Source organism: Eleutherodactylus coqui, chromosome 11, assembly GCF_035609145.1.
Source record: "Eleutherodactylus coqui strain aEleCoq1 chromosome 11, aEleCoq1.hap1, whole genome shotgun sequence".
NCBI classification, from domain to species: domain Eukaryota; kingdom Metazoa; phylum Chordata; class Amphibia; order Anura; family Eleutherodactylidae; genus Eleutherodactylus; species Eleutherodactylus coqui.
Genome location: NC_089847.1, coordinates 89,567,447 through 89,593,204, shown reverse-complemented (window position 1 = coordinate 89,593,204; position 25,758 = coordinate 89,567,447). Strand labels below are relative to the sequence as shown.

At 44.0% G+C, this 25,758-nt stretch overlaps 1 protein-coding gene across 2 annotated transcripts in view; it reads left to right on the top strand.

The window, feature by feature from the left end:
* LOC136582166 (interferon regulatory factor 3-like) overlaps positions 1-25,758 on the top strand; it is a 43,092-nt gene that overhangs the window by 3,824 nt on the left and 13,510 nt on the right. Inside the window, exons 2-13 of one of the 2 annotated variants that reach the window (XM_066583001.1) lie at positions 2,730-2,795; positions 3,675-3,825; positions 6,753-6,999; positions 9,040-9,137; positions 10,708-10,759; positions 11,412-11,603; positions 11,921-12,088; positions 14,254-14,421; positions 14,853-15,068; positions 15,328-15,648; positions 18,706-19,083; positions 20,560-20,669. In XM_066583001.1, the coding sequence (XP_066439098.1) occupies positions 2,779-2,795; positions 3,675-3,825; positions 6,753-6,999; positions 9,040-9,137; positions 10,708-10,759; positions 11,412-11,603; positions 11,921-12,088; positions 14,254-14,421; positions 14,853-15,068; positions 15,328-15,648; positions 18,706-19,083; positions 20,560-20,669 (2,118 nt within the window). In that variant the 5' untranslated portion in view covers positions 2,730-2,778. The remainder of the gene's footprint in view (positions 1-2,729; positions 2,796-3,674; positions 3,826-6,752; positions 7,000-9,039; positions 9,138-10,707; positions 10,760-11,411; positions 11,604-11,920; positions 12,089-14,253; positions 14,422-14,852; positions 15,069-15,327; positions 15,649-18,705; positions 19,084-20,559; positions 20,670-25,758) is intronic. The other variant, XM_066583002.1, reaches the window with a different exon arrangement.

Sequence of the window (25,758 nt, the reverse complement as noted above, 5' to 3'; positions counted from 1 at the left end):
AGCGTGTTTCAAATGTATTTAACTGTAATATACAGGATGATGCCATACAAGTATGTTGTAATGTGTCCTTCATTAGCATATTCGTGAATCAATTTATAAATGGTAGGAATGCATTTCGTCTTCCTAGAACTAAGGGAGTGTCCCGTTGAACTTATTTTTACCTGTGGACTGGTATGACAGCTTGGTGTGAGACGGGCCTTTTATAAGAATAGGACAGGCTCAGAAACTAAACCGTTCTATGATGTCTACTATAGATGCTCGTACTGCAACATTGCAATTAGTAGTGTTACTGGCTCGACTTTGCTGCATGCCTTAGATGCCGGTTACTGCTAAACTGCACTTTAGTTATGTTAATAATATTATTGGGGAATGCATTCATACAAAATATCTATTGCAAGTACAAAAAAAGCTAAATTCCATAATGCACTGCACTACCTAAAAATCCAGGATTATGGATATTCAGAATAATGCCAAATAGAATGATTGTAGCTTTATTGATGTATGGTGACTGCAGATAACTACCGTGTTTCCCCCAAAATAAGACCCTGTCTTATATTAATTTATGCCCCAAAAGAGGCGCTAGGTCTTATTATACTTGCCTAGCAGGCTCGGTCCAGGTCCCTCCCGCTGCTCTCCACAGCTCCGATGCGCTTACCGCAGTCCTCGGCTGGTCACACAACATCACTTCCCGGTTACGGGATTCATAAATCCTGCTTCCAGGAAGCAATGGCTGTGATTTGCTGAGCAGCGGTCGAAGAATCAATTAATGCAGCACTGGATGAACCAGTGTAATTGATTTATCCAGCACTGCATTGATAGGTTCTTCTACCACTGCTCAGCCAAAATATTTGTTTTTTGGGTACACTTAAAACTGTGTGTTTAGAATAAACCTGATTGTCTGCGGTAGGGCATTCTAGAGAACCGGAGCAGCTCTGGAGAAATCTTGGAGTGAGTAAGAGGTTCAGATTAAAAGGGGCACTTAGTCAAAGGTCCTTAGCGGAGAGCATGAGTAAGATGGTAGACTAAGATGAGGGAGCAGATATAGGGTGGTGCAGAGTGATGAGCCTTTATTGTGTTCTATATTTTAGTGGGCAACCAGTGTAGTGCCCGGCACGGGGGTGAGGAGGCATGGGTGTAGTCCCCGGCACGGGGGTGTGGAGGCATGGATGTAGTCCCTGGCACGGGGGTGTGGAGGCATGGGTGTAGTGACCGGCACGGGGGTGTGGAGGCATGGGTGTAGTGACCGGCACGGGGGTGTGGAGGCATGGGTGTAGTGACCGGCACGGGAGTGTGGAGGCATGGGTGTAGTGACCGGCACGGGGGTGTGGAGGCATGGGTGTAGTGACCGGCACGGGGGTGTGGAGGCATGGGTGTAGTGACCGGCACGGAAGGCGGAGGCATCTGTGGAGTGGTTGGACAAAAAGATAAGCCTGGCTGCTGCAATCAGGATAGATTGGAGAGGGGAGAGTTTAGTAAGGGGAAACCGATCAGTAGAGAGTTGCATGAATCAAGCCAAGAGGTGCAGGTGACAGGAGCGAGCTATTGATTGAATATAGGGAATAAAGGAAACAGTGGATGCAAAAGACTCACATGCACTGGGAGCCAAATCTGACATTAACCTTATTTGTTGCCAGCACCATTGCTGTGTGGTTCCTTGGTATTATTTTACACCTGAGACTTAGATGTCCATGTATCCCAATGTTAGTAGATTTTGGTACAGAATAGATCATTATCTTATTTTCCCATATCTTGTCAATTATGACATGGCTGCTGTATTATGGAATAGTGTCCACTTACCATAATGTCTGTAAAGTAATGTGAAAGCAGGCTTTACTTGTCAACCGCAACTGTAAAAAAAAAAGAAGAAAATACAAGGTTGTAAACTCCACTTAGGGAGACTATTTTGGCATATATATTGGTATTTGTATGCCAGTTTTCCGGCGCACAAAAGTTGCGATTTTTAAGTGTGCTCCAAATACTGCTGTGCCGCCCCATAAACAACAATGGGAGAGCTTCACGATCCTCTGCTGCAGCTATGACAGCGGGGGATTCCTTCACCCCCACAGTGATGCAAGGCATGAAAACTCCTCGCATCCACAGGTTACCCATGGATGATGAGCGTGATATCGGGCCTTGATTCATGGCCCAATATCGCCTTCGCCAGTGTGAAGGAACCCTAACGCTAGATGATGCTTACTTTTTTCAAAGTACGACCAGCAAAAAGTCACAATCTTGGAGCCTCTTTTGTTCTCTTCAATCAAGATATAAAAATTTTTTTGTTTGTGCTGCGTTGAGTCCCAGAGGTACACTGAGAGAGAACCGGGACAGATTGTGCTATTCACCAGTCGGATTCCCATGGTCGCAGCTAGGGGGGATGTAAAGGTCCTGCGGACTCTGCCCTATAAGAAAACCCACTTTTCATTTAGTTTTAGTGAATACAAATAAATCATTGTTTGGCTATAAACTCTATTTAAGAGTAAAGGTAATGGATAATTATGATACTCATGTATTTGTTATATCCGGAGCTCTTCAGCGCCACCTAGAGTATATCGGGTGTGGCACGCACATCTGACAACAGTTCTGTAACTTTCCAAACTTCTTACTCCTTGTTTTCGAGATGCAAATCTCAAGATCTGCCTACTTGCTAGTCGGAAATGGTTACATATTGTTTTCAGTTTGACATTGTTTCATTATATATAACTTTTTAACTTCTTATTTTCTCCTTGTAGATACTGTTTGCACTGTCAGCCTTTGATTAGATACCATACAAACAAGACAATGCCCCGGAGGGAAAGGTAATGTATGATATTTTAAATGGAGTAATAAAAATAGCGGACATGCTGATGCTGCTAAAGTTGAATTGACCCCTAATGCGTTAAATGTACACTTGGAGCAAACTGTAAATTGACACTTAAAGGGACCCTCCAGACCTGGACAAACCAAGATGGCCACCCTGCTTCTCTGACTACTCAATGTACACTATGCAATAGGGCTCTTGCCAACGGCCCTATGCATAAAACACTACGGGACTCCCTGCAGCATTTTACAAATTCGGGCAGGGACCTTGTATGGCACTGCGCATGCCCATGTATAACACGGACATGCGCAGTGGGATTTTTCTTCTTTTTAATTCCCCATTCTGTTCAGAGCGGGGTTGCATATGGAAACGCTGCCCATACACAATGTATTGCATATGGACAATGTATCATATGCAGCCCATAGAAGTGTATAGGTCTACGTTAGAAAAATAACTGCATGTCCTATTTTTGTGTGATTCTTCTGAAAAAATTGTCCATTATTTTCTAAGGAAATGTTAAAAATCCATGGCAGCCACATGCCATGCAGTTTTCATGCAAGTGTGATTTGCACTTATAGGGCCCACATAAAAAAAGTCAATTGTGACTTCTTTTGTTTTTTTTTGTTTTTTTTTTTACATAGCTAAGTAACGGAGTGAATATGAATGCAATAGGAACCTAAAATCCACATACATACGCAGTGAAAATGGTACATTTTTGTGGCCCAAAATTGCATCTACCCGCGTGAATGAGGCCTGAGGTGTAATATCCTTGCCCTGCAGTTTCAGTGTCTATAGACAGATTGGATAGCACAATTTTTGGAAACTGTGGTTATATTATATTAATTTTGCGTTTTTGTATCTTCATGTCACGAACCAGAGAACGCTTCGGTCCTTGGCTAATTCGACAGATCAACAGCAACGAATTTGATGGCGTTCGCTGGTTGGGTGATAGCCGGACATTGTTCCGCCTGCCATGGAAGCACTTTAATATGAGGAGTGTAGATGAGAAGGATTATCGGATATTCAAGGCAAGTGAAACAATTCGTCATTTGGTGGATGTAACAATCTTCCATAATAGACTGACACAGACTAGGTTTTGTCTATACTGTTTATCCCACTATTTCATGAACAGAATGTACTACTGTATGTCTATGTGATTTAAAGGGATTGTAACAAATAAGGATAATTTAATTTATAGCAAAAAGTTACACAAGTTTCCAATATTCACTATTTGTCAACAAAAAATCCAGCACTTAGGAGTTGTCATCTAGCTGCATACAGTTACATCTCAGGCGGATATGTAAATGAGTTGTGGTGATTAGATGAACGATCTTGTCACCCGAGGTCCTAAAAGTGGTTCCCCCTTTGGCCTATAAAGAGGCTCTCAGTGACCTCTTCAGCTTGTGTAGTGCTGGTTGACCGCTAGGCATGCCTCTTACTCCATCCTAAAATGTTTTGTTCCTTATTTTCGAAACACATGGCTTTATTATTATTTAAAATTGGAGTGAAAATTTCTAGGTCTTTTTTAGGGGGAAAAAATGGTCAGAAATATGTAAAAAAAACAGTCTTTCCTCACTTTCCCATACTGTTCAATTAATAATATTTATTTAAGAAAAAAGAATCCTCTAGCTATCCTAGTATAACACTAACACATGTGTGTATACTGTGTAATGTATGACACCGCTGTAGTGTGTAGTTTTGGGAAAACCAAAACCCTATTCCATTTTACATTATCTACCGTACATATTCTGTGCTGTCCTCGGCATGGTAAAAGCCCAATAGATCACTAATATTGGTGATCTGTAGTCACTGACATGCAGAGAGGATTCATGTTGCATCTTCTTTGCATGCCTGTAAGCCCCTGTATACAGAGGCAATCCCTGTGACATCATTGCTGATGCCCCTGTACGCAGACAGAATCCCTGTGACGTCATTACCGATGCCCCTGTACACAGCGGGAATCCCTGTGATGTCACTACTGACGCCCCTGTACGCAGAGGGAATCCCTGTGATGTCACTACTGACGCCCCTGTATGCCGACGGAATCCCTGTGACGTCATTACTGACGCCCCTGTATACAAAGGGAATCCTTGTGACATTATTACTGACGCCCCTGTATGCAGAGGGAATCCCTGTGACGTCATTACTGACGCCCCTGTATGCAGAGGGAATCCCTGTGACGTCATTACTGACGCCCCTGTATGCAGAGGGAATCCCTGTGACGTCATTACTGACGCCCCTGTATGCAGAGGGAATCCCTGTGACGTCATTACTGATGCCCCTGTATGCAGAGGGAATCCCTGTGACGTCATTACTGACGCCCCTGTATGCAGAGGGAATCCCTGTGACGTCATTACTGACGCCCCTGTATGCAGAGGGAATCCCTGTGACGTCATTACTGACGCCCCTGTATGCAGAGGGAATCCCTGTGACGTCATTACTGACGCCCCTGTATGCAGAGGGAATCCCTGTGACGTCATTACTGACGCCCCTGTATGCAGAGGGAATCCCTGTGACGTCATTACTGACGCCCCTGTATGCAGAGGGAATCCCTGTGACGTCATTACTGACGCCTCTGTATGCAGAGGGAATCCCTGTGACGTCATTACTGACGCCTCTGTATGCAGAGGGAATCCCTGTGACGTCATTACTGACGCCCCTGTATGCAGAGGGAATCCCTGTGACGTCATTACTGACGCCCCTGTATGCAGAGGGAATCCCTGTGACGTCATTACTGACGCCCCTGTATGCAGAGGGAATCCCTGTGACGTCATTACTGACGCCCCTGTATGCAGAGGGAATCCCTGTGACGTCATTACTGACGCCCCTGTATGCAGAGGGAATCCCTGTGACGTCATTACTGATGCCCCTGTATGCAGAGGGAATCCCTGTGACGTCATTACTGACGCCCCTGTATGCAGAGGGAATCCCTGTGACGTCATTACTGACGCCCCTGTATGCAGAGGGAATCCCTGTGACGTCATTACTGACGCCCCTGTATGCAGAGGGAATCCCTGTGACGTCATTACTGACGCCCCTGTATGCAGAGGGAATCCTTGTGACGTCATTACTGACGCCCCTGTATGCAGAGGGAATCCCTGTGACATCATTAATAATGCCCCCACATGCAGACAGACTCCCTGTGACGTCATTTCCGTGTGCAGAGGGAATCCATGTGACATCACTACGGACTCTATGGGATTCTCTAGCAACCAGTAGAATGAGGAAGCAGCACTTCAACATTCTTGACACCATGGTCAAAATAAGCGCTATGCTCAGGGGGGCTCTATGTGATATCCAGTGACTGTGGAAAATCCTCTCTTCGGTACCTGAATGTTTCAGATCCCAATGTTACCCCTGTGCTGCTAGGATCTGCCGATCGTGGCGTTTCTGCAGCATAATGTTAAACAGCAACTAACAGCTTCTGATCCAGGTGCCGTATCAAGACATGATTCAGCTAGGTGCTGGTACCGCTCAGTGTCGGTGACTCTTAATTATACGCACATCTATATTTCACTGAATTTTCAAGAAACCTCTTTAGGATTTTAAGGTGCCGTCAAAATAAAACAAAAAACTTTTGCTGCCGTTATCAAGACCTGAACCAATCGGGTCTCGATGTTGGCATCAGGACCAGAGGCTGATAGTTGCAACCATAGTTGGAACTTTCTTGAAGCCGGCAATCAGGAAGACTGCAAATACACCGCAGCTCTGCAATCTGGCACCCTGCTAGCTGCCGTGCATTTGCTTGAAGTGGATGGGAAGGGGTTAAACAGAGTTCCAAAGTACATTGTTTATTAACTTTCCGAAGGCAAACAAAAGCATTTGCCAAGATGCGAGGGCAATGGGATGATGGCAATTATCAGCAGAGATGGATGTCCTTCATTCATTGTCTACTGACATCAATCCCATTTTTCTAATCCCATGAATTATTTTGTAATTATTATTTTTTTTCCAGGCTTGGGCTATCTGCAGTGGAAAGTATAATCCAAACTGTGAGGACATCTCTGTTTGGAAAACCAACTTCCGTTGTGCCCTAAATCAGGTGCCTTACCAAAATATTAAAATGTTCTCTGAATATGAAGATCACTCCGGTGACCAACGGGATCCTCATAAGATCTATAAATTCAATGGCGTTCATCCTGATCTGCCTGCATCAAATCCAAATGCTGCCACCTGCAATGAAAGCCCCAGCAATCTGGAAGGTAGGAGGTTTATTGCACTAGCATTAACAAAAGGATTAACTTTAAGCGGTTTTTGAAGATTCGGCAAAAACTTTTCCACGGACTGCATCGGTCAGATATTTTCCCTGTGGTCCAGAGTTCCTACGGTGGTCATGTGCCGTTCGTTATGCACGTGATCACTCATCCAATCACTAGCCTCAGCAGTCGTGTACCGTTCCTGCAGCTATTACCGCTGGGGCCAGTGATTTGGCTGAGCAGTCACATGTACCATAAACAGAGTGTTACCACTGTAGCAACCTCACGCACTGGAGCGTCGGGCACCGGGGCAGCTGCACTCCCCCAGGGTGGACATCTAACGGGTGAGTATGGCTTAGTTTTTTAATTTTAAGCCCTCAACAAATTTTCACCAACTCTCAAAAAATCGCTTTAAACCGAATTTTGTTATATGTAATATACTCTGAATGAACCACTGTTTTAGACCCTTTCATGATTGGCACTTACCCTACTTGAAATTGGACCCATGACCTCGAGTGCAGCATATAGTTTTCCATGGATCATGTAAAGTGTGAATCAACATAAGTGATCTGAGTGACTTCTAATGAGACCTCGTCATCAGTGCTAGAGTAGCCACTGCCAGTATGCCAAAAACGGCCAACTTTGTGCCATTTTCTTGTGCAACTTTGTTGGGTATATTGAGAATCGTGTAATCAAGGAAAAATGTCCACTGAGAGGGGATCTTACTGAAATCAAAAACAACTCATTGATGAAAGTGTTCAGAGGAGGATATATAGAATCGTTATGACAAAAAGTGATGTACAGTCAAGCAAATTGCAACCGAATATAATCCTGGTCCTCCTACTAAGGGCTCATGTCCACGGGTGGGTCGGATTCCCCATGCAGGAGCCCACAGCAGAATCCGACCCTGCCCATGGCTGGCGACCGTGCGTACCTGTGCCTGTCTTTTTGTACTGTGGCTGTGTGCGGAAGTACCTGCCATCGCGCAGGCGCACATACATAGTACAGTTTTGTTTTTTAAACTCCTGCTTTCTCGCCAAATCTGTGGCCCAACCATAATGTCAATTGTGGACGGGCTGCGGATTGGACAGCTTCCATTGACTTCAATGGACTCCATCCGCACGGAATCCGCACTAAAATGGAGCATGCTGCAATCTGATTTCTGCACCCAAAGGTCCGCAAATCAAATTTGCAAGCTTTAATTTAGTTGTGGACGCCCATGTTTCCCTAAGGGCAGCTTGAACTGCGGATCATCCATAATTCAAATCCGCCCGTGGATATTGGACCTTACGTGGCACAACTTGTCATTCCTAAGCATGGATGGGCAATAAAGGCAGATGACCAGTTCAAGTGTCATTGCTGTCTAAGAGAAACTGAAAGGCAGAACTCCAGTGGCCAGGAGAGCGCAATAATTGAATCACTGGGCAATGAAAACATCACCTGGTCAAATGAATCCAGATTTCTGTTGCACCATGTTAATGGTGGTATTAGCATTTGGTGCGAGCAGCATAAATCGATGAGCCCTTCCTGTGACACGGTTCGGGCTGGTAAAGGTGGAGTAATGGTGTGAAGAATGTTTTGCTGACACACCATGGGTTCTCTGAGAACTTTTGAGGGATGCCATTAAGAACCGTTGTGGTTCTGAAGGCCAAAGAAGGTCAAGTGTGCTACTAGATGGCCCGAAAAGATAGCGCATATGGTGCACATTCCGGGCGGCTGTTTTTACGCCGGCCGGTCCCATAGACTCTATGGGAGCTGCCGGAAAAGGGAGGTGGGAGGGAGTTTAGAAGCAGCTCCCCTCCTATCCCACCCCCTCCCATTGCAGGCAGCCAGCAAGGGGCAGAAAAGGGGAGGGAGTTCAGCGGGGCGCCCTACAGCTGACAGGGTGTACTGAAAGTTGTAGTTTGTAGTTGCTACAAGTTTACAGATAAAGTGTTGAAAAACTCTGGTCATGGCTCAGTACTGGCTTTATGATTTACTACCAGATGAAAAGTGTAACTGAATGTCTAAACGAATGTTTGTTTTTGTCTTTCTTTTATTTGGCAGAGCAAAGTCTTCTCAGCGAGTTAAACGATGATGACTATGTTCTACATATAAGTCCTGATTGTGTACTGCCTGCCCCATTTACCAGGCCTGAGGAGTCGGTACGTTACCATATTGTGTAAAGTTGTTTCTGTAAGGCAGAAAGAACATCTTTATCCAGATATTATTCTGATTGCCAGATTGACGTTGCGAAAATTGGCTTCTACCTCATTGGGGGTTTTTTGCCTTCTTCTGGATCAACATTGGGGTAACAGGCTGAATTGTCCCACTTGCTGGAGGCCCATGAAAAATTGGTTAAAACTCCAGGACTAATCAACACATTTTAGTGAGAATTGGTCAAAACATACCTTACTCATTAAGAATCAGAAACCCCTCATAACACATGCTGGAAATGTACTCTGTTTGCGGTCAAGCACACCTGAACTAGACGCTTCATTTTGCTGAACTTTCTGGTAAGCATGTCCAACGTCACAACAGCAATTTTGTGCACAATGTTCCTTTTCAATCCAAGGGGAGTTCATGGCTCATTCCAGAAGACCTTCCCTTTCAGGAACAGCTACAAGAAAGCATGGTGGGGTCAAATCAGGTGACTGCGGTGGCCAAAGTCGTCTAGAAATTATTCAATCCCCAAAAAGTCCTCAGATCTCAGGCATGGTTGCGTTGGAGGTGTCCTGTTGAAAGTAGTCAGTGCCAATTTCCTCACTGTCCAACTGATTTACAGATGTCAAGAAAGAGGAGGCCAGTTATGCATTACCGTAAAGCCAATTTTTTGAGAACGACGTGAGGTCTCCTGAATTTCGTGAGAATTTTCAGCTGCCCACATCTGTTTATTTTGAGAGTTTTCATAACTGTGCCTCCATCTGTGAACCATGTGACATCGAGAATATTCGTATCATCAATGACTGCTTCAAACAAACGGCAGTACACAAGGCGAATGTTTTTATCGGGACCTTCCAACTCATGCGCTGTAGAAGTTGGAAGACGAGTTCTCTTCGCAGCTCTTTGGCATGTGCTCTTGGATGTCCCCCTCCACTGAGCCAATTTGCATAAAGACTTTCTTGAAGAAGCCAATAATCTGTCTTGAACATTCTGCACCATTTCTTGCTACATTTTTCGTTTGCCTCCACCATGCAACGTTCCTGCCGTTTCCAGTTTCTTTACCAACTTCTGAAAACAGCATAACTTTGTTGGTGGCTTTCTCACTTTATGAAGAAATTGAAATTCACTTTGACATGACATGAAGGATCCTGTTCTTTAATTGATGTGCACAATGAATACACTCCCTTACACAGTATATGGAGACAAGGGCAGCATTGGTTCTTATTGACTACCCAACTGACAGCCCCATTTTGCTTCAGAGGGGCATTCCGAGTGAGACTGCCAAGGTAGCCATCCAGGCTAGCTGTTCCGTCTCCCTTGCCGGTCATCACCATGTGGACGATGGCAGTCAGGTTAAGAAGTGCTCAAAGAACACGTTATGAGGGGTTCCTGATTCTCATTAAATAGGGGATGTTTTGAGCAAATTTCATTAAAATATGTTCATTAGTCCTAAAGTTTTGGCCAATTTTTTGCTGGCCTCCAGCGAGTGGAGCACCCTGTATTTACACATTATGGTTGTAGGGTACTCTTCTTATACAGATTCTCAAATATGTTTACTGTCCTATATTTTAGGAAATTATTGAAGAGCTAATGAGAAATTTTCTACTGGATTCAACAGAAAACAGTAAGTTGAAGATCTCATGTATATTATGTTTGTCATTTGGATTAAAAATTTTTGTCATGACTCTGCAAAATAGAATGAACCTTCAAAAAAAATCAAATTTTTTTTTTTCATTTTTGATGTTGCTAGCCTTACAAAAGAAAAATCTCACACTGATCACTAGAGTGCACAAAATAGGTGGGGACTTCCTGTTTTGCTAAGTTCACCTTTTGGCTTGGGGTAGTGGAGTTATCCCATTATTTTGTCATAGACAGATCTTTACCATGATTTCATTATTAACAATAGCTGGAGAATGAGCATATATACACATATATGTGTTATGAATATATTACCTATCCTTAAAAGGGACTCTATTTGTCAGAAAGATGACTTTCGACAGGTCAGAGAGTACGCCCTTCTCATGCACTCTCCATAGACGTCAATGAGCCATTTTCTGAAATAAAAAAAATATATATTTTAGTAAGTCGTTTTAATTAGTAAAAAATAAGCTGATGGTTTCCTTTACCTGCTTAATTATGTAGCAATTTTGGAGAAAACCGTATATTCAAAGTGAGGAGTTTTGGTGGCAATTTGCCTGAAAAAATACAGAAATGCATGAACCTTGTGATACGTGATTTATCCACTAGTTTTGATGAATCTATGTACATTTGTACAGGTATAGAACAAGTACTAAAACTCTCGCAGGATGAGTATCCACAAGGTGACCCACATGTGGATCAGGTTTTCAGACCGTCCACACATGAGCAATGGGAACATTCACAAGCCGTAAACTCATGTGTTGCTAATGCCCATCAGCAAGCCCTTCACGAGGAGCCATCCATTCATGTTCCAGGATTTCATAACCCATGTGAGTATTTACTTTAATAACTACTACAAATAGGACAACAGTTACTAGAAACTTTCCATACATCCCAGAAACCAGACCCAATCACTGGCGTAACTATAGGGGATGCTGTTGCACCCGGGCCCACGAGCCTTAGGGGGCCCACAAAGCCTCTCTTCTCCATATATGGAGCCCAGTACTATGAATAAAGTATTATAGTTGGGGGCCATCTTACAGGTTTTGCATTAGGGCCCAGGAGCTTCAGGTTACACCTCTGGACCCAATTATGAGGCGAACATGCAAGGCTGTAACTTACACCAAGACCAAATTTTCTCTTACAGCTATACAATATCAAGCATGCAACATTTACCAGAATGGATACCCGCAAAACGTTTTCCAACAGATGCCTGCGCTCCCGCAGCTCCAACACCCACCGACAGTTCTTAATGGTTTGGTTCCAGGATTGCATGAACTTCAAGTCGTTCAACATAACGGGTACAAACAAGAAAGTGAGTAATGCCAATAAAACACAATTGCATATTGTGATACTATTCCTAATTAATACTGTAGAGAGAACAGGATAGTATTCTACTGATCAGGGTATACTAATCAGGAGATACGCGGGGAGCCACCGGGTACTGATATATAGTGGGAGGACGTAGATGCAATTGAATGTGGACATCCAGGGAAACCAGATAATAGACCCAAGTCAAATGCCCTTGACGTGGACAACACAACTGATACCGAATGTATCTACAGGCTTATGACCGTAAGGTTAAGATCTAGTGGATGAAAAGTAACAAGTCTTTGGCTATGTTCACATGGCACAATCTTCATTGGATTTTTTAACATAGATTCATCCTCAGTCTGCAGCAAAGCAATGGATTTCTGCCAAGGATTTCCACAACCGACTTCTTGAAGACCTACGTGCTGATTTAGCTAGTTTTAGTGAGCAAATCCCAACATGGATTACTAGTCAAGAAGTGACCTGTCTCTACATTTTTTTTTTTTTATCCACACACACAGTTGTAGCATAGACTATGATGCGGATTCCAACTAAAAGCAATCTGACAATTAGATGATGCCGAATTTCTGTGGATTTGAAGTGGCATGCATGCAGCTTCCACATCAAATCCGTGGCAAAAATCCATCATGTGAACATAACCTTAGACTTTAATATGTATGATTTGCCAGTAGGAAATGCAATACAGTGGATGCCTATTTAAAAATGAGCCAAAGAGGGCATTTAATTACCAAGCACTATGAATTCCATATCCTCTTGGTCGAATTGGCAATTGTATAAATTATATATGTGAAGTAAATAAAAATTGTCATTTGCAATCATTTCTAGAAGGTCTTAAAACAAATAATCTAGCAAATAAACAGGGGATCTCTACCACATAAACCTGCAAGGGGTCTCTTCTTGTGGAATGACACAAAACCTTTTTCACTGTAACAAATAACTTTTATTCTCTACACAACACTGGCATTATACACTTGCTGATTACAGGACACACTTGCAGGCACAGCACGCTTGGTGGTTACAGGGACTCTCTGAGCAGTCCTTAACTGTGGTTAGGGATCATGAAGTACTCCAATTGGCCCATCACAAATGGGTTGCACTCACATTACTAGTGACTTTTGCCCTTTTCTACAATTCTGCTGTGTTTGCTTGGTTTTTCCTGTCCTGCTTAAGCATTTCTTATGGGGTTGCATCAGTCGTTTCATATGGATCTGCCCTACATCTCCATAGGTCCTTGTGGACACTAATACCACTATCATACCTTTCTTGGACTGATCTACTACCCATAGCAGTGAGTGTGCAATATGCCCTTCACACAATACTTGTGGCAATGGGAGAACGGTACCAAGCTACAGGATGGCTAACAGAGTTTGAGTCCAAGTCCGAATATGAGTAGGGTGTCATCTCTTTTGGCCTAACTTGTACAACACCAATACATGCTGAAATAGCAGTAGTAACGTCACACTAAATCATTTCAACTTGCAATTGTTGAGTTAGACTTTACACAGGAGGAGGGATTTTCTCTGCCATTTGGATCTCTTGTAAAAGCCTAGTGGGGTTAACACTGTCCCTCTCTACTTCGCCAGTCTATTCGCACTACAGGACTGGACCTACTAGACTTTATACTAGACCTCTGGGGCAGCCAGTCTCAAACTCTCTCCATCCACTGGTCACTCTTCTTCCCCGGACTAACCCAACAATGGCTCCCTAACAGCAAGACTCACTCTCTATTAGCTCACCAGCTTGCACTTGATGACAACACTCCCATCACTGGGCATTATCCCTCCTGATCTATAGGTCTCTGACTTCAGCTCAGGCATTCTCATTGCAGCTACTTGGGGACCTCCCAGTGCCATTTCTCTCAAACTTTCAATCGCTCACTTTGCTTCTTTTTACAGCCCATCAATCATTACTTCCCCTTCCTACATCTTCCAATTATTGGCCTACTTGTTTGATCCGGCACAAATATAAGGTTGTCTTTTTTGTTTAGTTTTTTTGATCGAAAAATGGATAGGGGTCTAGTATTTAAGTATGTTTTCTTCCTTACACCCGAAGTGGTGCCTGTGTTGTCTTTACTATTATATCTACTTATGGTGTATTAAAAATAGCCCAATCACATATGTTCATTGTATGTTACATGTTTATTTACAGGTGCACAGAGCATAGTCTCTAATGTTATTCAGAATGGCTTCCAGCAAGATGCCTCCGGTGTGGATCAAGTTATCAATCCATCTTCTGTAAGACAGGATCCACCCCTACTTAATGGACCTACACAGTCATTTGTGCAAGAAACACAGAATACACCATTGAATCAGTGTGGTAACCAAACTTCATTTTTTTTTAATCTTGTTAATTAAAAGTGAAATTATGTTTGGCATGTCAGACTGCAGATCATGGTCCATGGTGTTGGAGTAATCACTTAATTTAGCTGATACTCAAGGGTATTGCAGCCCTAGCAACACTGTTGTATATGCGATGCATCGAAGAAGAATACACATGAAACGCACAAGATGGTGTTTCAAGCTTCATTTCCTTGCCCCTCATCAGTGTGTAGTAGGTTGCAGGCCTGGCTGGATGAGAGGCCTATGATGTTGGTCAGGAAGGGTATCATCTATCCTTAAGGAGAGCATCTAGTAGGGTAACTTATAGTTCTTATAGCATCTAATAGACCCTACAATTTAATGAGGTCTGTAAGGTAGCATATTCTTTCTAACCACCTATTTGTGTTTGAATATTTTCAACTTTAATAGGTGCACATGACATATCGTACAAGACTGCTAACAATGGATGTCTACAGGATGCAACAAGAATAGACCAAGGTATCAACTCTTCTCCAAATTATTCCCATGATCCCACCAATGAAGAGTATGTAAGATCATCACCAGTGGCTCACGATCTACCACTTGTTAATGGATCTGGACAAGCTTCTGCAACAGAAACCCAGGCTACCTTACTGAATCAACAAAGTAAGTAGAAGGATTCATTTCCACAACACCTTTATTGCATTTCAGAATTGACATTTACTGTGACCACAGTAGAAATAGTGTCCTCCCAGTAGTAATGGAGACCCCCACAGCGGCCCCAGTAGTAATAGAAACCTTTATACGAGAGGGGTCTGATAAGTCTTTGGCTTTGTGTTCTTTTTTTGTTTCTATGGTAACGAATGTTACATCACATGAAAGCCTTATGTGTCTAATATAGGTTTTCACAATTTTATGTTTGTAGCTTATGGCAACAGTGATCTAGGCACGCGGGAAAACAAAATGGCGGAGTCTAACGCAATATTCACAGTAAATGAAAGCAGAGGAGTGGTAAAATTCTTGTTTCTGCAAGGAAAGTCTGTGAAGGATATTCATGGTGATATGTCGCAGACATTGGGGGATCAATGCCCTTCATATTCTACAGTTAAGAATTGGGTTGCCAAATTTAAAATGGACCACTTCAGCGCCAATAATGAGGAACGTCCTGGACGACCGAGAGAGGTTGTTGTTTCGGAGATCGTCGATGCTGTGCACAACCTCATACTGGAGAATCGGCCAATTTCAGGTAAAGGAATAGCAGACATCATGGGGATTTCTCGTGAACGTGTTTGTGTCATTATCCATGAACATTTGAACATGAAGAAACTATCTGCACAGTGGGTCCCCAAATGTTTGACAACAGATCAGAAAAGCATGCGAGTGGAAACTTCCCAGTCCATTTGTCAGCGTTTCCGGACTGATAAGAACTTCCTGGATCGACTGGTCACTATGGATGAGACCTGGATTTATTTGTATGACCCTGAAACCAAGAAGCAGTCAAGAGTGGAGGCACAGTGGTTCCCCTCGCCAAAGAAGTTCAGGGTGCAAAAATCAGCCACTAAGGTGATGGCGTCTGTGTTCTGGGATAAGGAGGGTGTGCTGCTAGTGGACTACCTTCAAAATGGTTCCACCATCAATGCAAGGTATTGCATTGAACTTTTGGACCAATTGAAGGCAGCTCTAAATGCCAAAAGGAGCGGCAAGCTGTCCAAAGGAATCTTGTTCCTGCAAGACAACGCCTCCGCTCACACTGCACGAGCGACCACGGCAAAACTGGTGGAGCTAGGCTTCCAGCTGGTTGACCACCCACCTTATTCACCAGATCTAGCTCCCTCCAGCTATCATCTGTTTCCAAACCTTAAGAAACACCTCAAGGGTACCAAATGTCACACCATTTCTGATGCCATGGCTGCTATGGATGTCTAGTTTGAGGCACAACCGAAATCCTTCTTTTTCCAAGGCTTACAGAACTTGGAATACCGATGTGAGAAGTGTGTTGACATCAGTGGAGAGTATGTGGAATAAATGTAAAGTTTCATCTTCCTATCTCGTTTCTTTCTGGGTAAAGCCAAAGACTTATCAGCAGCCCTTCGTAGCAGCCCCAGTAGTACTGGAGACCTTTTATAGTGGCCCCAGTAGTACTGGAGACCTTTTATAGCGACCCCAGTAGTAAGGGCTTTTACTCACTAGCGATATTTTTCCCAGCCAAGCAGCAGCGATGATTAGGAAACTAATGATTTTCGATGGTTTTATACTCATTTACAATTTTTTTACTCCAGCTTTCTATCACAGAGACGATATCTGCGATATCGCTCAGTGCTTTCAATGGGGCCAGCAGCAGCAGTGCTAGCCACATTGAAAACTTAGGGTGTATATTATGGACTTGTGCCACAGCTATGACAGATGTGACAGCTCTGGCAGGGGTTTCCTTCATGACCGTGGGGATGAAGGAATCCTCTGCTATAGCTGTCACAGCTGTGGCAGAAGTCCAGGATGCTATCCCATTGCTTTCAATTGGGTCGGCAGTGCTGCTGCCGCCCCATTGAAAGCAGTGGGTTGTAGGCAACCCCCGCAGCATGATTTTTGAGGACAGACTTTAAATATAAGCCTTTGGGCTTTTACCCACTAGTGGGGGTTTTCTTGCTGTGATTTCGCTGCGTTTTTTTCCCAAATGTCAAAGGGACTTTCTAATGTTAAAATCGCATCGCACAAAAATCGCAAGCAATGGGATAGCATACTGGACTTCTGCCACAGCTGTCACAGCTGTGGCTGAGGATTTCTTCATCCCCGCGGTCCCCACGAGGATGAAGGAAACCCCTGCCACAACTGTCATAGCTGTGGCAGAAGTCCGCAATATACTCCCTATGCTTTCATTGGGGCTAGCGTTGCTCCTGCCGGTCCCATTGACAGCATTTTGCGATATCATAGCAAATTTTTTTGCTGTGAGGTGAGTTTTTTTTTCATTCGCTCTCGCAGTGCAAGAAAAGAAAACACTAGTGGGTAAAAGCCCTGATGGTGACCTTTTGTAGTGCCCCAGTAGTAATGGAGACCTTTTATAGTGGCCTCAGTAGTAATAGTGGTCCCATTAGTAATAGTGACTCCCATGGTAATCCCATTAATAACGGAGACCACTGCAGGGATGCTGCATGGCTAGCGGGCCACATAAAATGAGGTGGCGGGTCAGATTCAGCCTGCTGGCCTTGTGTTTGTGTGCTGGAGGGGATGACAGCTCTGTACATAGCCTGCCCAATAGAGTCTGTACAGCATCACAGGCAGGATGTACAGCACTGTTCTAGTACTACTCCATACAGGTTCAGCGTACACAGCCCTGCCATGTGCATAGGGCACAATACTGACTTGAAGATGGTGAATATTTATTCATGTAATTATCATCTGTTTAATCATTTTGATTTATTAACCCCTTATTGACAGCCCCATAGCGCTGCTATTCCCCTCCATACAGCATGGGCGTCAGCTGTTTATTAATCGGCCAATCACTGCTATTAACCCTTTAAATCTCCTGACCAATGTTCGGGGGTCCCGTATGGCTCCCCCGCGGTGAGATCGGGGGAGCCGTGCAGGTGTTATGGCAGCCGGGGGCCTTCTGAAAGGCCCCATGGCTGTCTTGGCAGTATGCCTATCAAGACATCCCTGTGGGGTGGCTTGATAGACTGCCTGTCAGAATGTAGTATGATGTAATGCTATTGCTTTACACCATACTGCTGGAGCAATCAAAGCATCGCATGTTGTAGTCCCCACTGGGGACTAAAAGAAAGTGTAAAAATAAAAACAATAATGTTTTACTAATTATTAAAAAAAAACCTTTTGCCATATTTGCAATAAAAATCTAAATAATAAGGCAAAAATATGTATTTGGTATCGCTGCGTCCGTAAAAGTCCAATCTATGAAAGTAATGCCTTATTTACTCCGCACGGTGAATGTCGATCGAAAATAAAAAAAAAAAGTAAAGAACACCAGAAATGCACTTTTTTGGTCACCCTATCAAGAAAAAATTTAATAAACGATTAAAAAGTCGTTTGTATTCAAAAATGGTACCAACGAAAACAATAGGATGTACCGGACAAAATAAGCCCGTGTGACTGAGCTCTTACTGCAGGAAGAATACAGCCGCACTTCAGGACGGACGACTCCCTGTAGCGCCGAAGAAAGAACACATGACCGGCAATGAAGCCGGTCACATGTTCGTTCTTCCGGCGCTGCAGGGAGACGCCCGCCATGAAGTGATTAAGCCCTAACTGTGATATTCAAATTTGCTTATATCTTGATATTGTTTACCAACAGGGAGAATGCCACCTGTCACGTCTTGGGAAGTTACGATATATTACCGAGGAAGGGAGGTCCTCAAAAAAAATGTGTCCAAAAATTTTCTTATCACAAGTGATATTGACAATGCCCAGGTGGAGCATACGGACACAGTGCAATTCCCTTCAACAGATGTGCTTGTAAATCATCTACAGATCCAGTACACCGATAACATTCTCAGTTGTGTTGGACAAGGTCTTTTCATTGAAGTCAATACTGACAATTACAAGGTTTATGCTACAAGAATGGGCAAGTCAAGAGTTTTCTGGAGCTTGTCAGAAAGTCTAGAAACCCCAGCCAAGATGCTGATCAGAGAAGTCCCAATAGAAATATTTGACTTCCATCAGTTTTGGGAAGGTAGGTCTTTTAACAAGATAATATGGTTATATGATATCTAGTAAACTAATAGATATTCTATACTTTTATACAATTTCTCTTTCATGAACTTAAGTCTGTGCTCTGGTGAGATATGACTTCTTGTTCAGTTCTATAGGAATTGTATCCAAAGAGGTGCACTGCACTAAACAGTCCAGTTAGGATTCAAATTGGCTACAGATCTTTTCGAGCTTTAGAGTATAATGTGATACAATTACTTAGTAAAGGGCCTGTACTATTTGTAAGTTGGACATTAAAGCCTGTATTGTAACAAAGAAAGATGTGTCCATCCAGTTAAGTCAATATTGTGCAATGTTGATCCAGAAAAAGGCAAAAAACTTCATTAGGAAAAACCTACTTTTCCTCACCAGGGAAGAAATTTAATCCAATTCCAAATATGTCAATTGGAAGAAAATTTCAGCAACCCATTGCCAGTAGTCTAGAGACTATAACCTGTAATATTAGAAAAAGACATCCAGGCCCCTCTTGAACTTTTTTTTTTTTGTATTGAGTCCTCAGGCAGAGCATTCCATAATCTCACTGCTCTTACAGTAAAGAACCCCCTTCTATGTGTATATGTATACTGTCTGCAATATATAAACATATGCCCACTGTTCTTTATTAATAAGAACTAACAGACTGTGAGAATATGGAGTTGCCAAAATTACATTTTATTATCTGTAGCAGAAGCAAATTGAAGATTTAAAATACTTATCCCACTTACTGATATAATGGGGCATATATCTTAGGCCGAATGCAGACGACCGGGTCGGATTCTGACTGGAAGATCTTGCAGAGGAATCGGACCCTATGCCCCAGCGGTGACCCCCGGCTTACCTGTCTGGTGTTTTCTCTCTGCGCTACGGATGTGCCAGCTGCCACACACGTGCAGTGCAGGGCCATCGCGCCAGCAAGGACGTAGATCTGTGGCGACTCACCGCAGGATGGATGGCTTCCATTGACTGCAATGGAAGCTGTCCGTTCAAGCTTGTGCTAGGTTCGCACTAGAATAGGGCATGCTGCAATTTTTTTTTTCCCCCCTGGGAGCGGAAAATCGCAGTTGATTTCTGCTCTTCGGCATGGAAAATCGTTTTGCAAAGGATGTCCTATGGGCAGGTGAACGCTCGCTCCGGATCCCACATTGCAAATACACCCGTGTGCGTTGGGCTTATACTCTGCACAGCCGTTTTCTGGCTTAGTTGTAGCGGGGTGCAAAATGTACTTAGACCAGTATATGAAAATAAGTCTAAGTAAATATGCCCCAGCAATTACCATTTTATCCATCGCAGTCTTTTCCATACATCTTCAACTCATACAAAGCCTAGATAGATAGATAGATAGATAGATAGATAATTTCCTTTCCTCAATAAAAAAAAAAACTTCTGTCTACAACTTTTTGAGATAAGAAATCCACAATTTTTTCAAAACCGTTTTTTAACTTTTTTTCTTTGTCTTTAGAATTGAAAGGTTACAAGTACCACGGAAGGTCCTCGCCAGACTACACAATATATATGGCATTTGGGCAGATATTATCTGAGCCGATCATGAGGAAATTTGTGGTAGTGAAGGTGAGTGCCCCATTCCTAAGGGATTCCTGCCCTCTAGCCGTCGCATTGTGTAATGCCGGTGCAATGACATTATTCATGTTGTCCCTTCTTTGCTCCTAAAGAGTAGCTGAGTACAAGTACTGGTAGTCTAATAGATATGAATGTAGTGGCGGCGCACATGCTCGATGGCAATGTATTTGTATGGGGGGACACAGGATGGCCTCTTTCATGATGGGTGAGGGTTCTAGCAGTTGGACCCCACTGATCAGACACTTGTCCCTCTATCTTATGGGTACGCAGTAACTTAATATCTTGACACAACAACTTTAATTTATATTTTCTTTAACCCTTTTGCTGCTGGGATAATATTTACAGTTTTGAAGTAAACAAAACAAATTTAAAAAAAAAATCCCTTTACCCCTTCATACCCGTATATAGGTTTTCTGATAACAGCACATTATAAAAATGCTATCTGGCACTGTACAATCGTAGGCACCTTCATGCAGTTTTGCTTAAAAACATAAAGCCTTGTCAAAAATGTAATTAAAAATGTAATGTTTGTGTCTAAATGTCTGACTAAGGGCTCCTGTCCACGGGCAATTGTGCATTGCATTACTCGGGTGATAATCCGGCCAAAGGTAACGCAGTGCACGCTTTCCATAGCTATGGAAAGTGCAGCCTCCTGTCCACGAGCGGAGAATCATAGCGATTCTCCACTCGCGGGACTCAAATCGAGGCATGTCGGGATTCTCCGCGGTGAGGCTATTTGTAAGATACACTCACTGCAGAGAACTGACAGCTTTCTTTCCCAGCTCCCGGGTGGCGGAATATTGCTAGCGATATTCCGCCTCGCCTATGGACAGGGGGCCTTAAACAAAGCCTGAGACACACCGCATCAGCTAAAACCGTTCAAGATGTGCAGGATCCATACATATCACTTATGCCTATGTATAAATGCACATATCTTTAACCCCTTAACGACTGATCCTACGTCTTTTTGACGGCGACTCTTAACAGGCTTTATTCTGCAGCGCTGTCTTTTGATGGCGCTACATTGGAAGACGGCGCGGGTCTCCCCTGCCAGGAAGAGCGGATGCTTGACTGTCAGATGACAGCCTGGCATTTGCTCTAACACCAGGGACCAAAGAAACCTTAGGATCCCCAGTGTTTTAACCCTTTACAAGGCTCGGGTTCCTGAAGGGTTGCTAAGACACCCGAAGCCTTGAATATAGCCTCTGGGTTTGCCAGCTACTGTGGTCTATGAGGCTCGGCCTCTGACTGAGCTCCACAGGCTTTCTAATACCCTGCTATATTGAAGTATATTAGTGTATTAGAAGAATGCTAAAAATCCTGATAATCAAGCCCCCTAGTGGGATGAAAATAAAGGGTTAAAAAGTGTTTGTAAAAAGAAAAAATAAATAAATAAAATAATTTTAAAAAATCACACATATGGCGTTCATAATGACCCAGAGAAAAAAACTTTATTTAACCGTGCAGGTCATGAAAAATCATTTTTTAAAAACATTACGAAAATAGCCAATTTTGCCTATCTTTCCTTACAAAAAAAGAGGATTAGAAAGTGATCAAAATGACGCATGGATCAACAAATGGTATAATTAAAGTACAAATCCTTTCACAGCACCGTTGACAAAAAAAAGAAAATTGTTAGGGGTCTTAGAATGCAACAATAAACAAAAAAAAGCGTGGAAAAAAAAAAAGCTATATAAATTTGGCATTCAAGTAATCATATTGGCCTGCAGAATGACTGTAACATATCATTTATACTGCACGGTGGGAGGGAAAAACATACCAGAATTGCAGATTGTGTTAACCCCTTCCTGCTACAGGGCATACATTTACCTCCTGCGGGGGCAGGGTATGTATGAAGGGAGATTCTGGGGCAACCTCCCGTCCTACAGCGCAGGCGTCAGCTGTTTATTACAGCCGACCCCCGGCGGCAACAGCTCCACCGTGCTATACGGCTGAGCAGAGCTATTAACCTTGTAAATGTCGCTGTCAATTCTGACAGCATTTAAATCCCCCGAACGATCTTCAGGGGTCCCTTGCGGTGCCCTGCGAGGAGATCGCAGGGAGCCGTGTGGGTGTCATTGCAGTCGGGGGCCTTCTGAAAGGCCCCAGGGCTGTCTTGGCAGAATACCTATAAGGCCATCCCTGTGGGGTGGCCTGATAGACTGCCTGCCTGATCATAGTATAATAATAATGCTATGGCATTACATCATACTGCAGGAGCGATCAAAGCATCGCAAGTTGTTGTTCCCCCTGGGGACTAAAAAAAGTGTAATAATGAGAACAATTAAGTTTTTTACTAGTTGTTGAAAAAAAAAAAAGTATTTCAATAAGAGCTGTGCCTGCAGTTACAAGCGCCGGCCACTACACAGAGGTCTACGCAGAGGCTTACGCTCTGACCTCTGTGCATTTGCGGCATTGACGGCATTTGCTTGCTCAGCTGATCGATCTATTGATGATAGGCTATCAATAGTATTTCCCTGGAAAACCCATTTAAATAGTTATGGCTCCTGGAATGCAGCAATTAGGCCTCATGTCCATGGCTAAAATATATTTAAAATCCGCAGCGTTTCACCCACACGCGTGATCGTGGGATGCATTGGACACCCGCAGGTAGTTAAATACCTGCGGATATTATTTCCCCCTGAGGCGCGGATTGCGTCTGCGGAAAAACACCGGCAGCATGCTCGATTTTAGTGCGGGTCTCCCACAGGCTTCTATTGAAGCCTATGGAAGCCGTCCTGATTCGCGGCACACCTACAGCTGAATTTCTGCTCTCCGGCACGGGAGAGCAGGAGTTAAGAAAAATAGACTGCACGGTGCATGCGCGCGGTACACTGCCGGCGTGCCAAGCACATCCGCCAGGCCGAAGAAAGAAGATCCGGCCACGACGGAGGGAAGATCCGCAGCGTCCAGACAGGTAAGTAATTCTTCTTTTTAGGCCTCATGTCCGTGGGAAAGGAGGGACCCGCTGCAGGATTCTGCATGAAGAATCCGTGGCGGGCCTGATTTTCCCCGTGGACATGAGGCCTTAAAATAACTGAAAAATTAGTTGGGCATTAAGGCGCAAACATTCTTGGTCAATAACATAGTAACATAGTATGCTAGGCTGAAAAAAGGAAAATGTCCATCCAGTACAGCCTGCCCCCTCCTCCTCATTGTTGATCCAAAGGAAGGCAAAAAAAACGATAAGGGATTAAATAAATCTCCATGAGCATGTGTCAGTAAATATTCGAGTCCGAGTCGATAAGTGCCAAGATTAGGGCAGAGGGTGCGTCAATGTGTAACTGCTCATCTCCTGCCTGTTTAGGAGAGAGACAATCTCCCCTTATATTTAAATTTGAAAACCAGAAAGCAAATATCCTTAAGAGAAGTGATACCATGTAGAAAGTAGTCCTCTCCATGGGGTCACCAGAAGTGGGTGGAGAGATGACAGTAACAGGCTGTGATCTCTTCTACTAATATATATAATATACAAATATCATTCACTTTCACTCGTTTCAACATTTGAATGCTAATCGTTCCGTCTAAAAGCACCTTAACATTTATTCCTACACCAGATACACTGACATGCTTAGAGATTTCATCTTCTTGGTATAATCCATATACATTAGAGATGAGCGAGCACCAAAATGCTCGGGTGCTCGTTACTCGGGACGAATTTATCGCGATGCTCGAGGGTTCGTTTCGAGTAACGAACCCCATTGAAGTCAATGGGTGACCCGAGCATTTTTGTATTTCGCCGATGCTCGCTAAGGTTTTCATGTGTGAAAATCGGGGCAATTCAAGAAAGTGATGGGACCGACACAGCAACGGATAGGGCAGGCGAGGGGCTACATGTTGGGCTGCATCTCAAGTTCCCAGGTCCCACTATTAAGCCACAATACCGGCAAGAGTGGGCCCCCCCCCTCCCAACAACTTTTACTTCTGAAAAGCCCTCATTAGCAATGCATACCTTAGCTAAGCACCACACTACCTCCAACAAAGCACAATCACTGCCTGCATGACACTCCGCTGCCACTTCTCCTGGGTTACATGCTGCCCAAACCCCCCCCCCCCCCGCACGACCCAGTGTCCACAGCGCACACCAAACTGTCCCTGCCCAGCCTTCAGCTGCCCTCATGTCACGCCACCCTCATGTCTATTTATAAGTGCGTCTGCCACAGGAAAAGCAGGCACACACTGCAGAGGGTTGGCACGGCTAGGCAGCGACCCTCTTTAAAAGGGGCGGGGCGATAGCCCACAATGCTGTACAGAAGCAATGAGAAATCCAATCCTGTGCCACCTCCATCTGGAGCTGCACACGTGGGCATAGCAATGGGGAACCTATGTGCCACACACTATTCATTCTGTCAAGGTGTCTGCACGCCCCAGTCAGACCACGGTTTTTTATAAATAGTCACAGGCAGGTACAACTCCGCAATGGGAATTCCGTGTGCACCCACAGCATGGGTGGCTCCCTGGAACCCACCCGCTGTACATAAATGTATCCCATTGCATTGCCCATCACAGCTGAGGTAGTAATGTCGTGCTTAATGCAGGTGGGCTTCGGCCCACACTGCATGCCCCAGTCAGACTGGGGTTCTTTAGAAGTGGACAGATGTAGGTTAAACTCCGTGTGCACCTACAGCATGGGTGGGTGCCAGGAAGCCACCGGCGGTACATAAATATATCCCATTGCATTGCCCAACACAGCTGAGGTAGTAATGTCGTGCTTAATGCAGGTGGGCTTCGGCCCACACTGCATGCCCCAGTCTGACTGGGGTTCTTTACAAGTGGACAGATGTAGGTTAAACTCCGTGTGCACCTACAGCATGGGTGGCTCCCTGGAACCCACCGGCGGTACATAAATATATCCCATTGCAGTGCCCAACACAGCTGAGGTAGTAATGTCGTGCTTAATGCAGGTGGGCTTCGGCCCACACTGCATGCCCCAGTCAGACTGGGGTTCTTTACAAGGTGGACAGATATAGGTTAAACTCCGTGTGCACCTACAGCATGGGTGGCTCCCTGGAACCCACCGGCGGTACATAAATATATCCCATTGCAGTGCCCAATACAGCTGAGGTAGTAATGTCGTGCT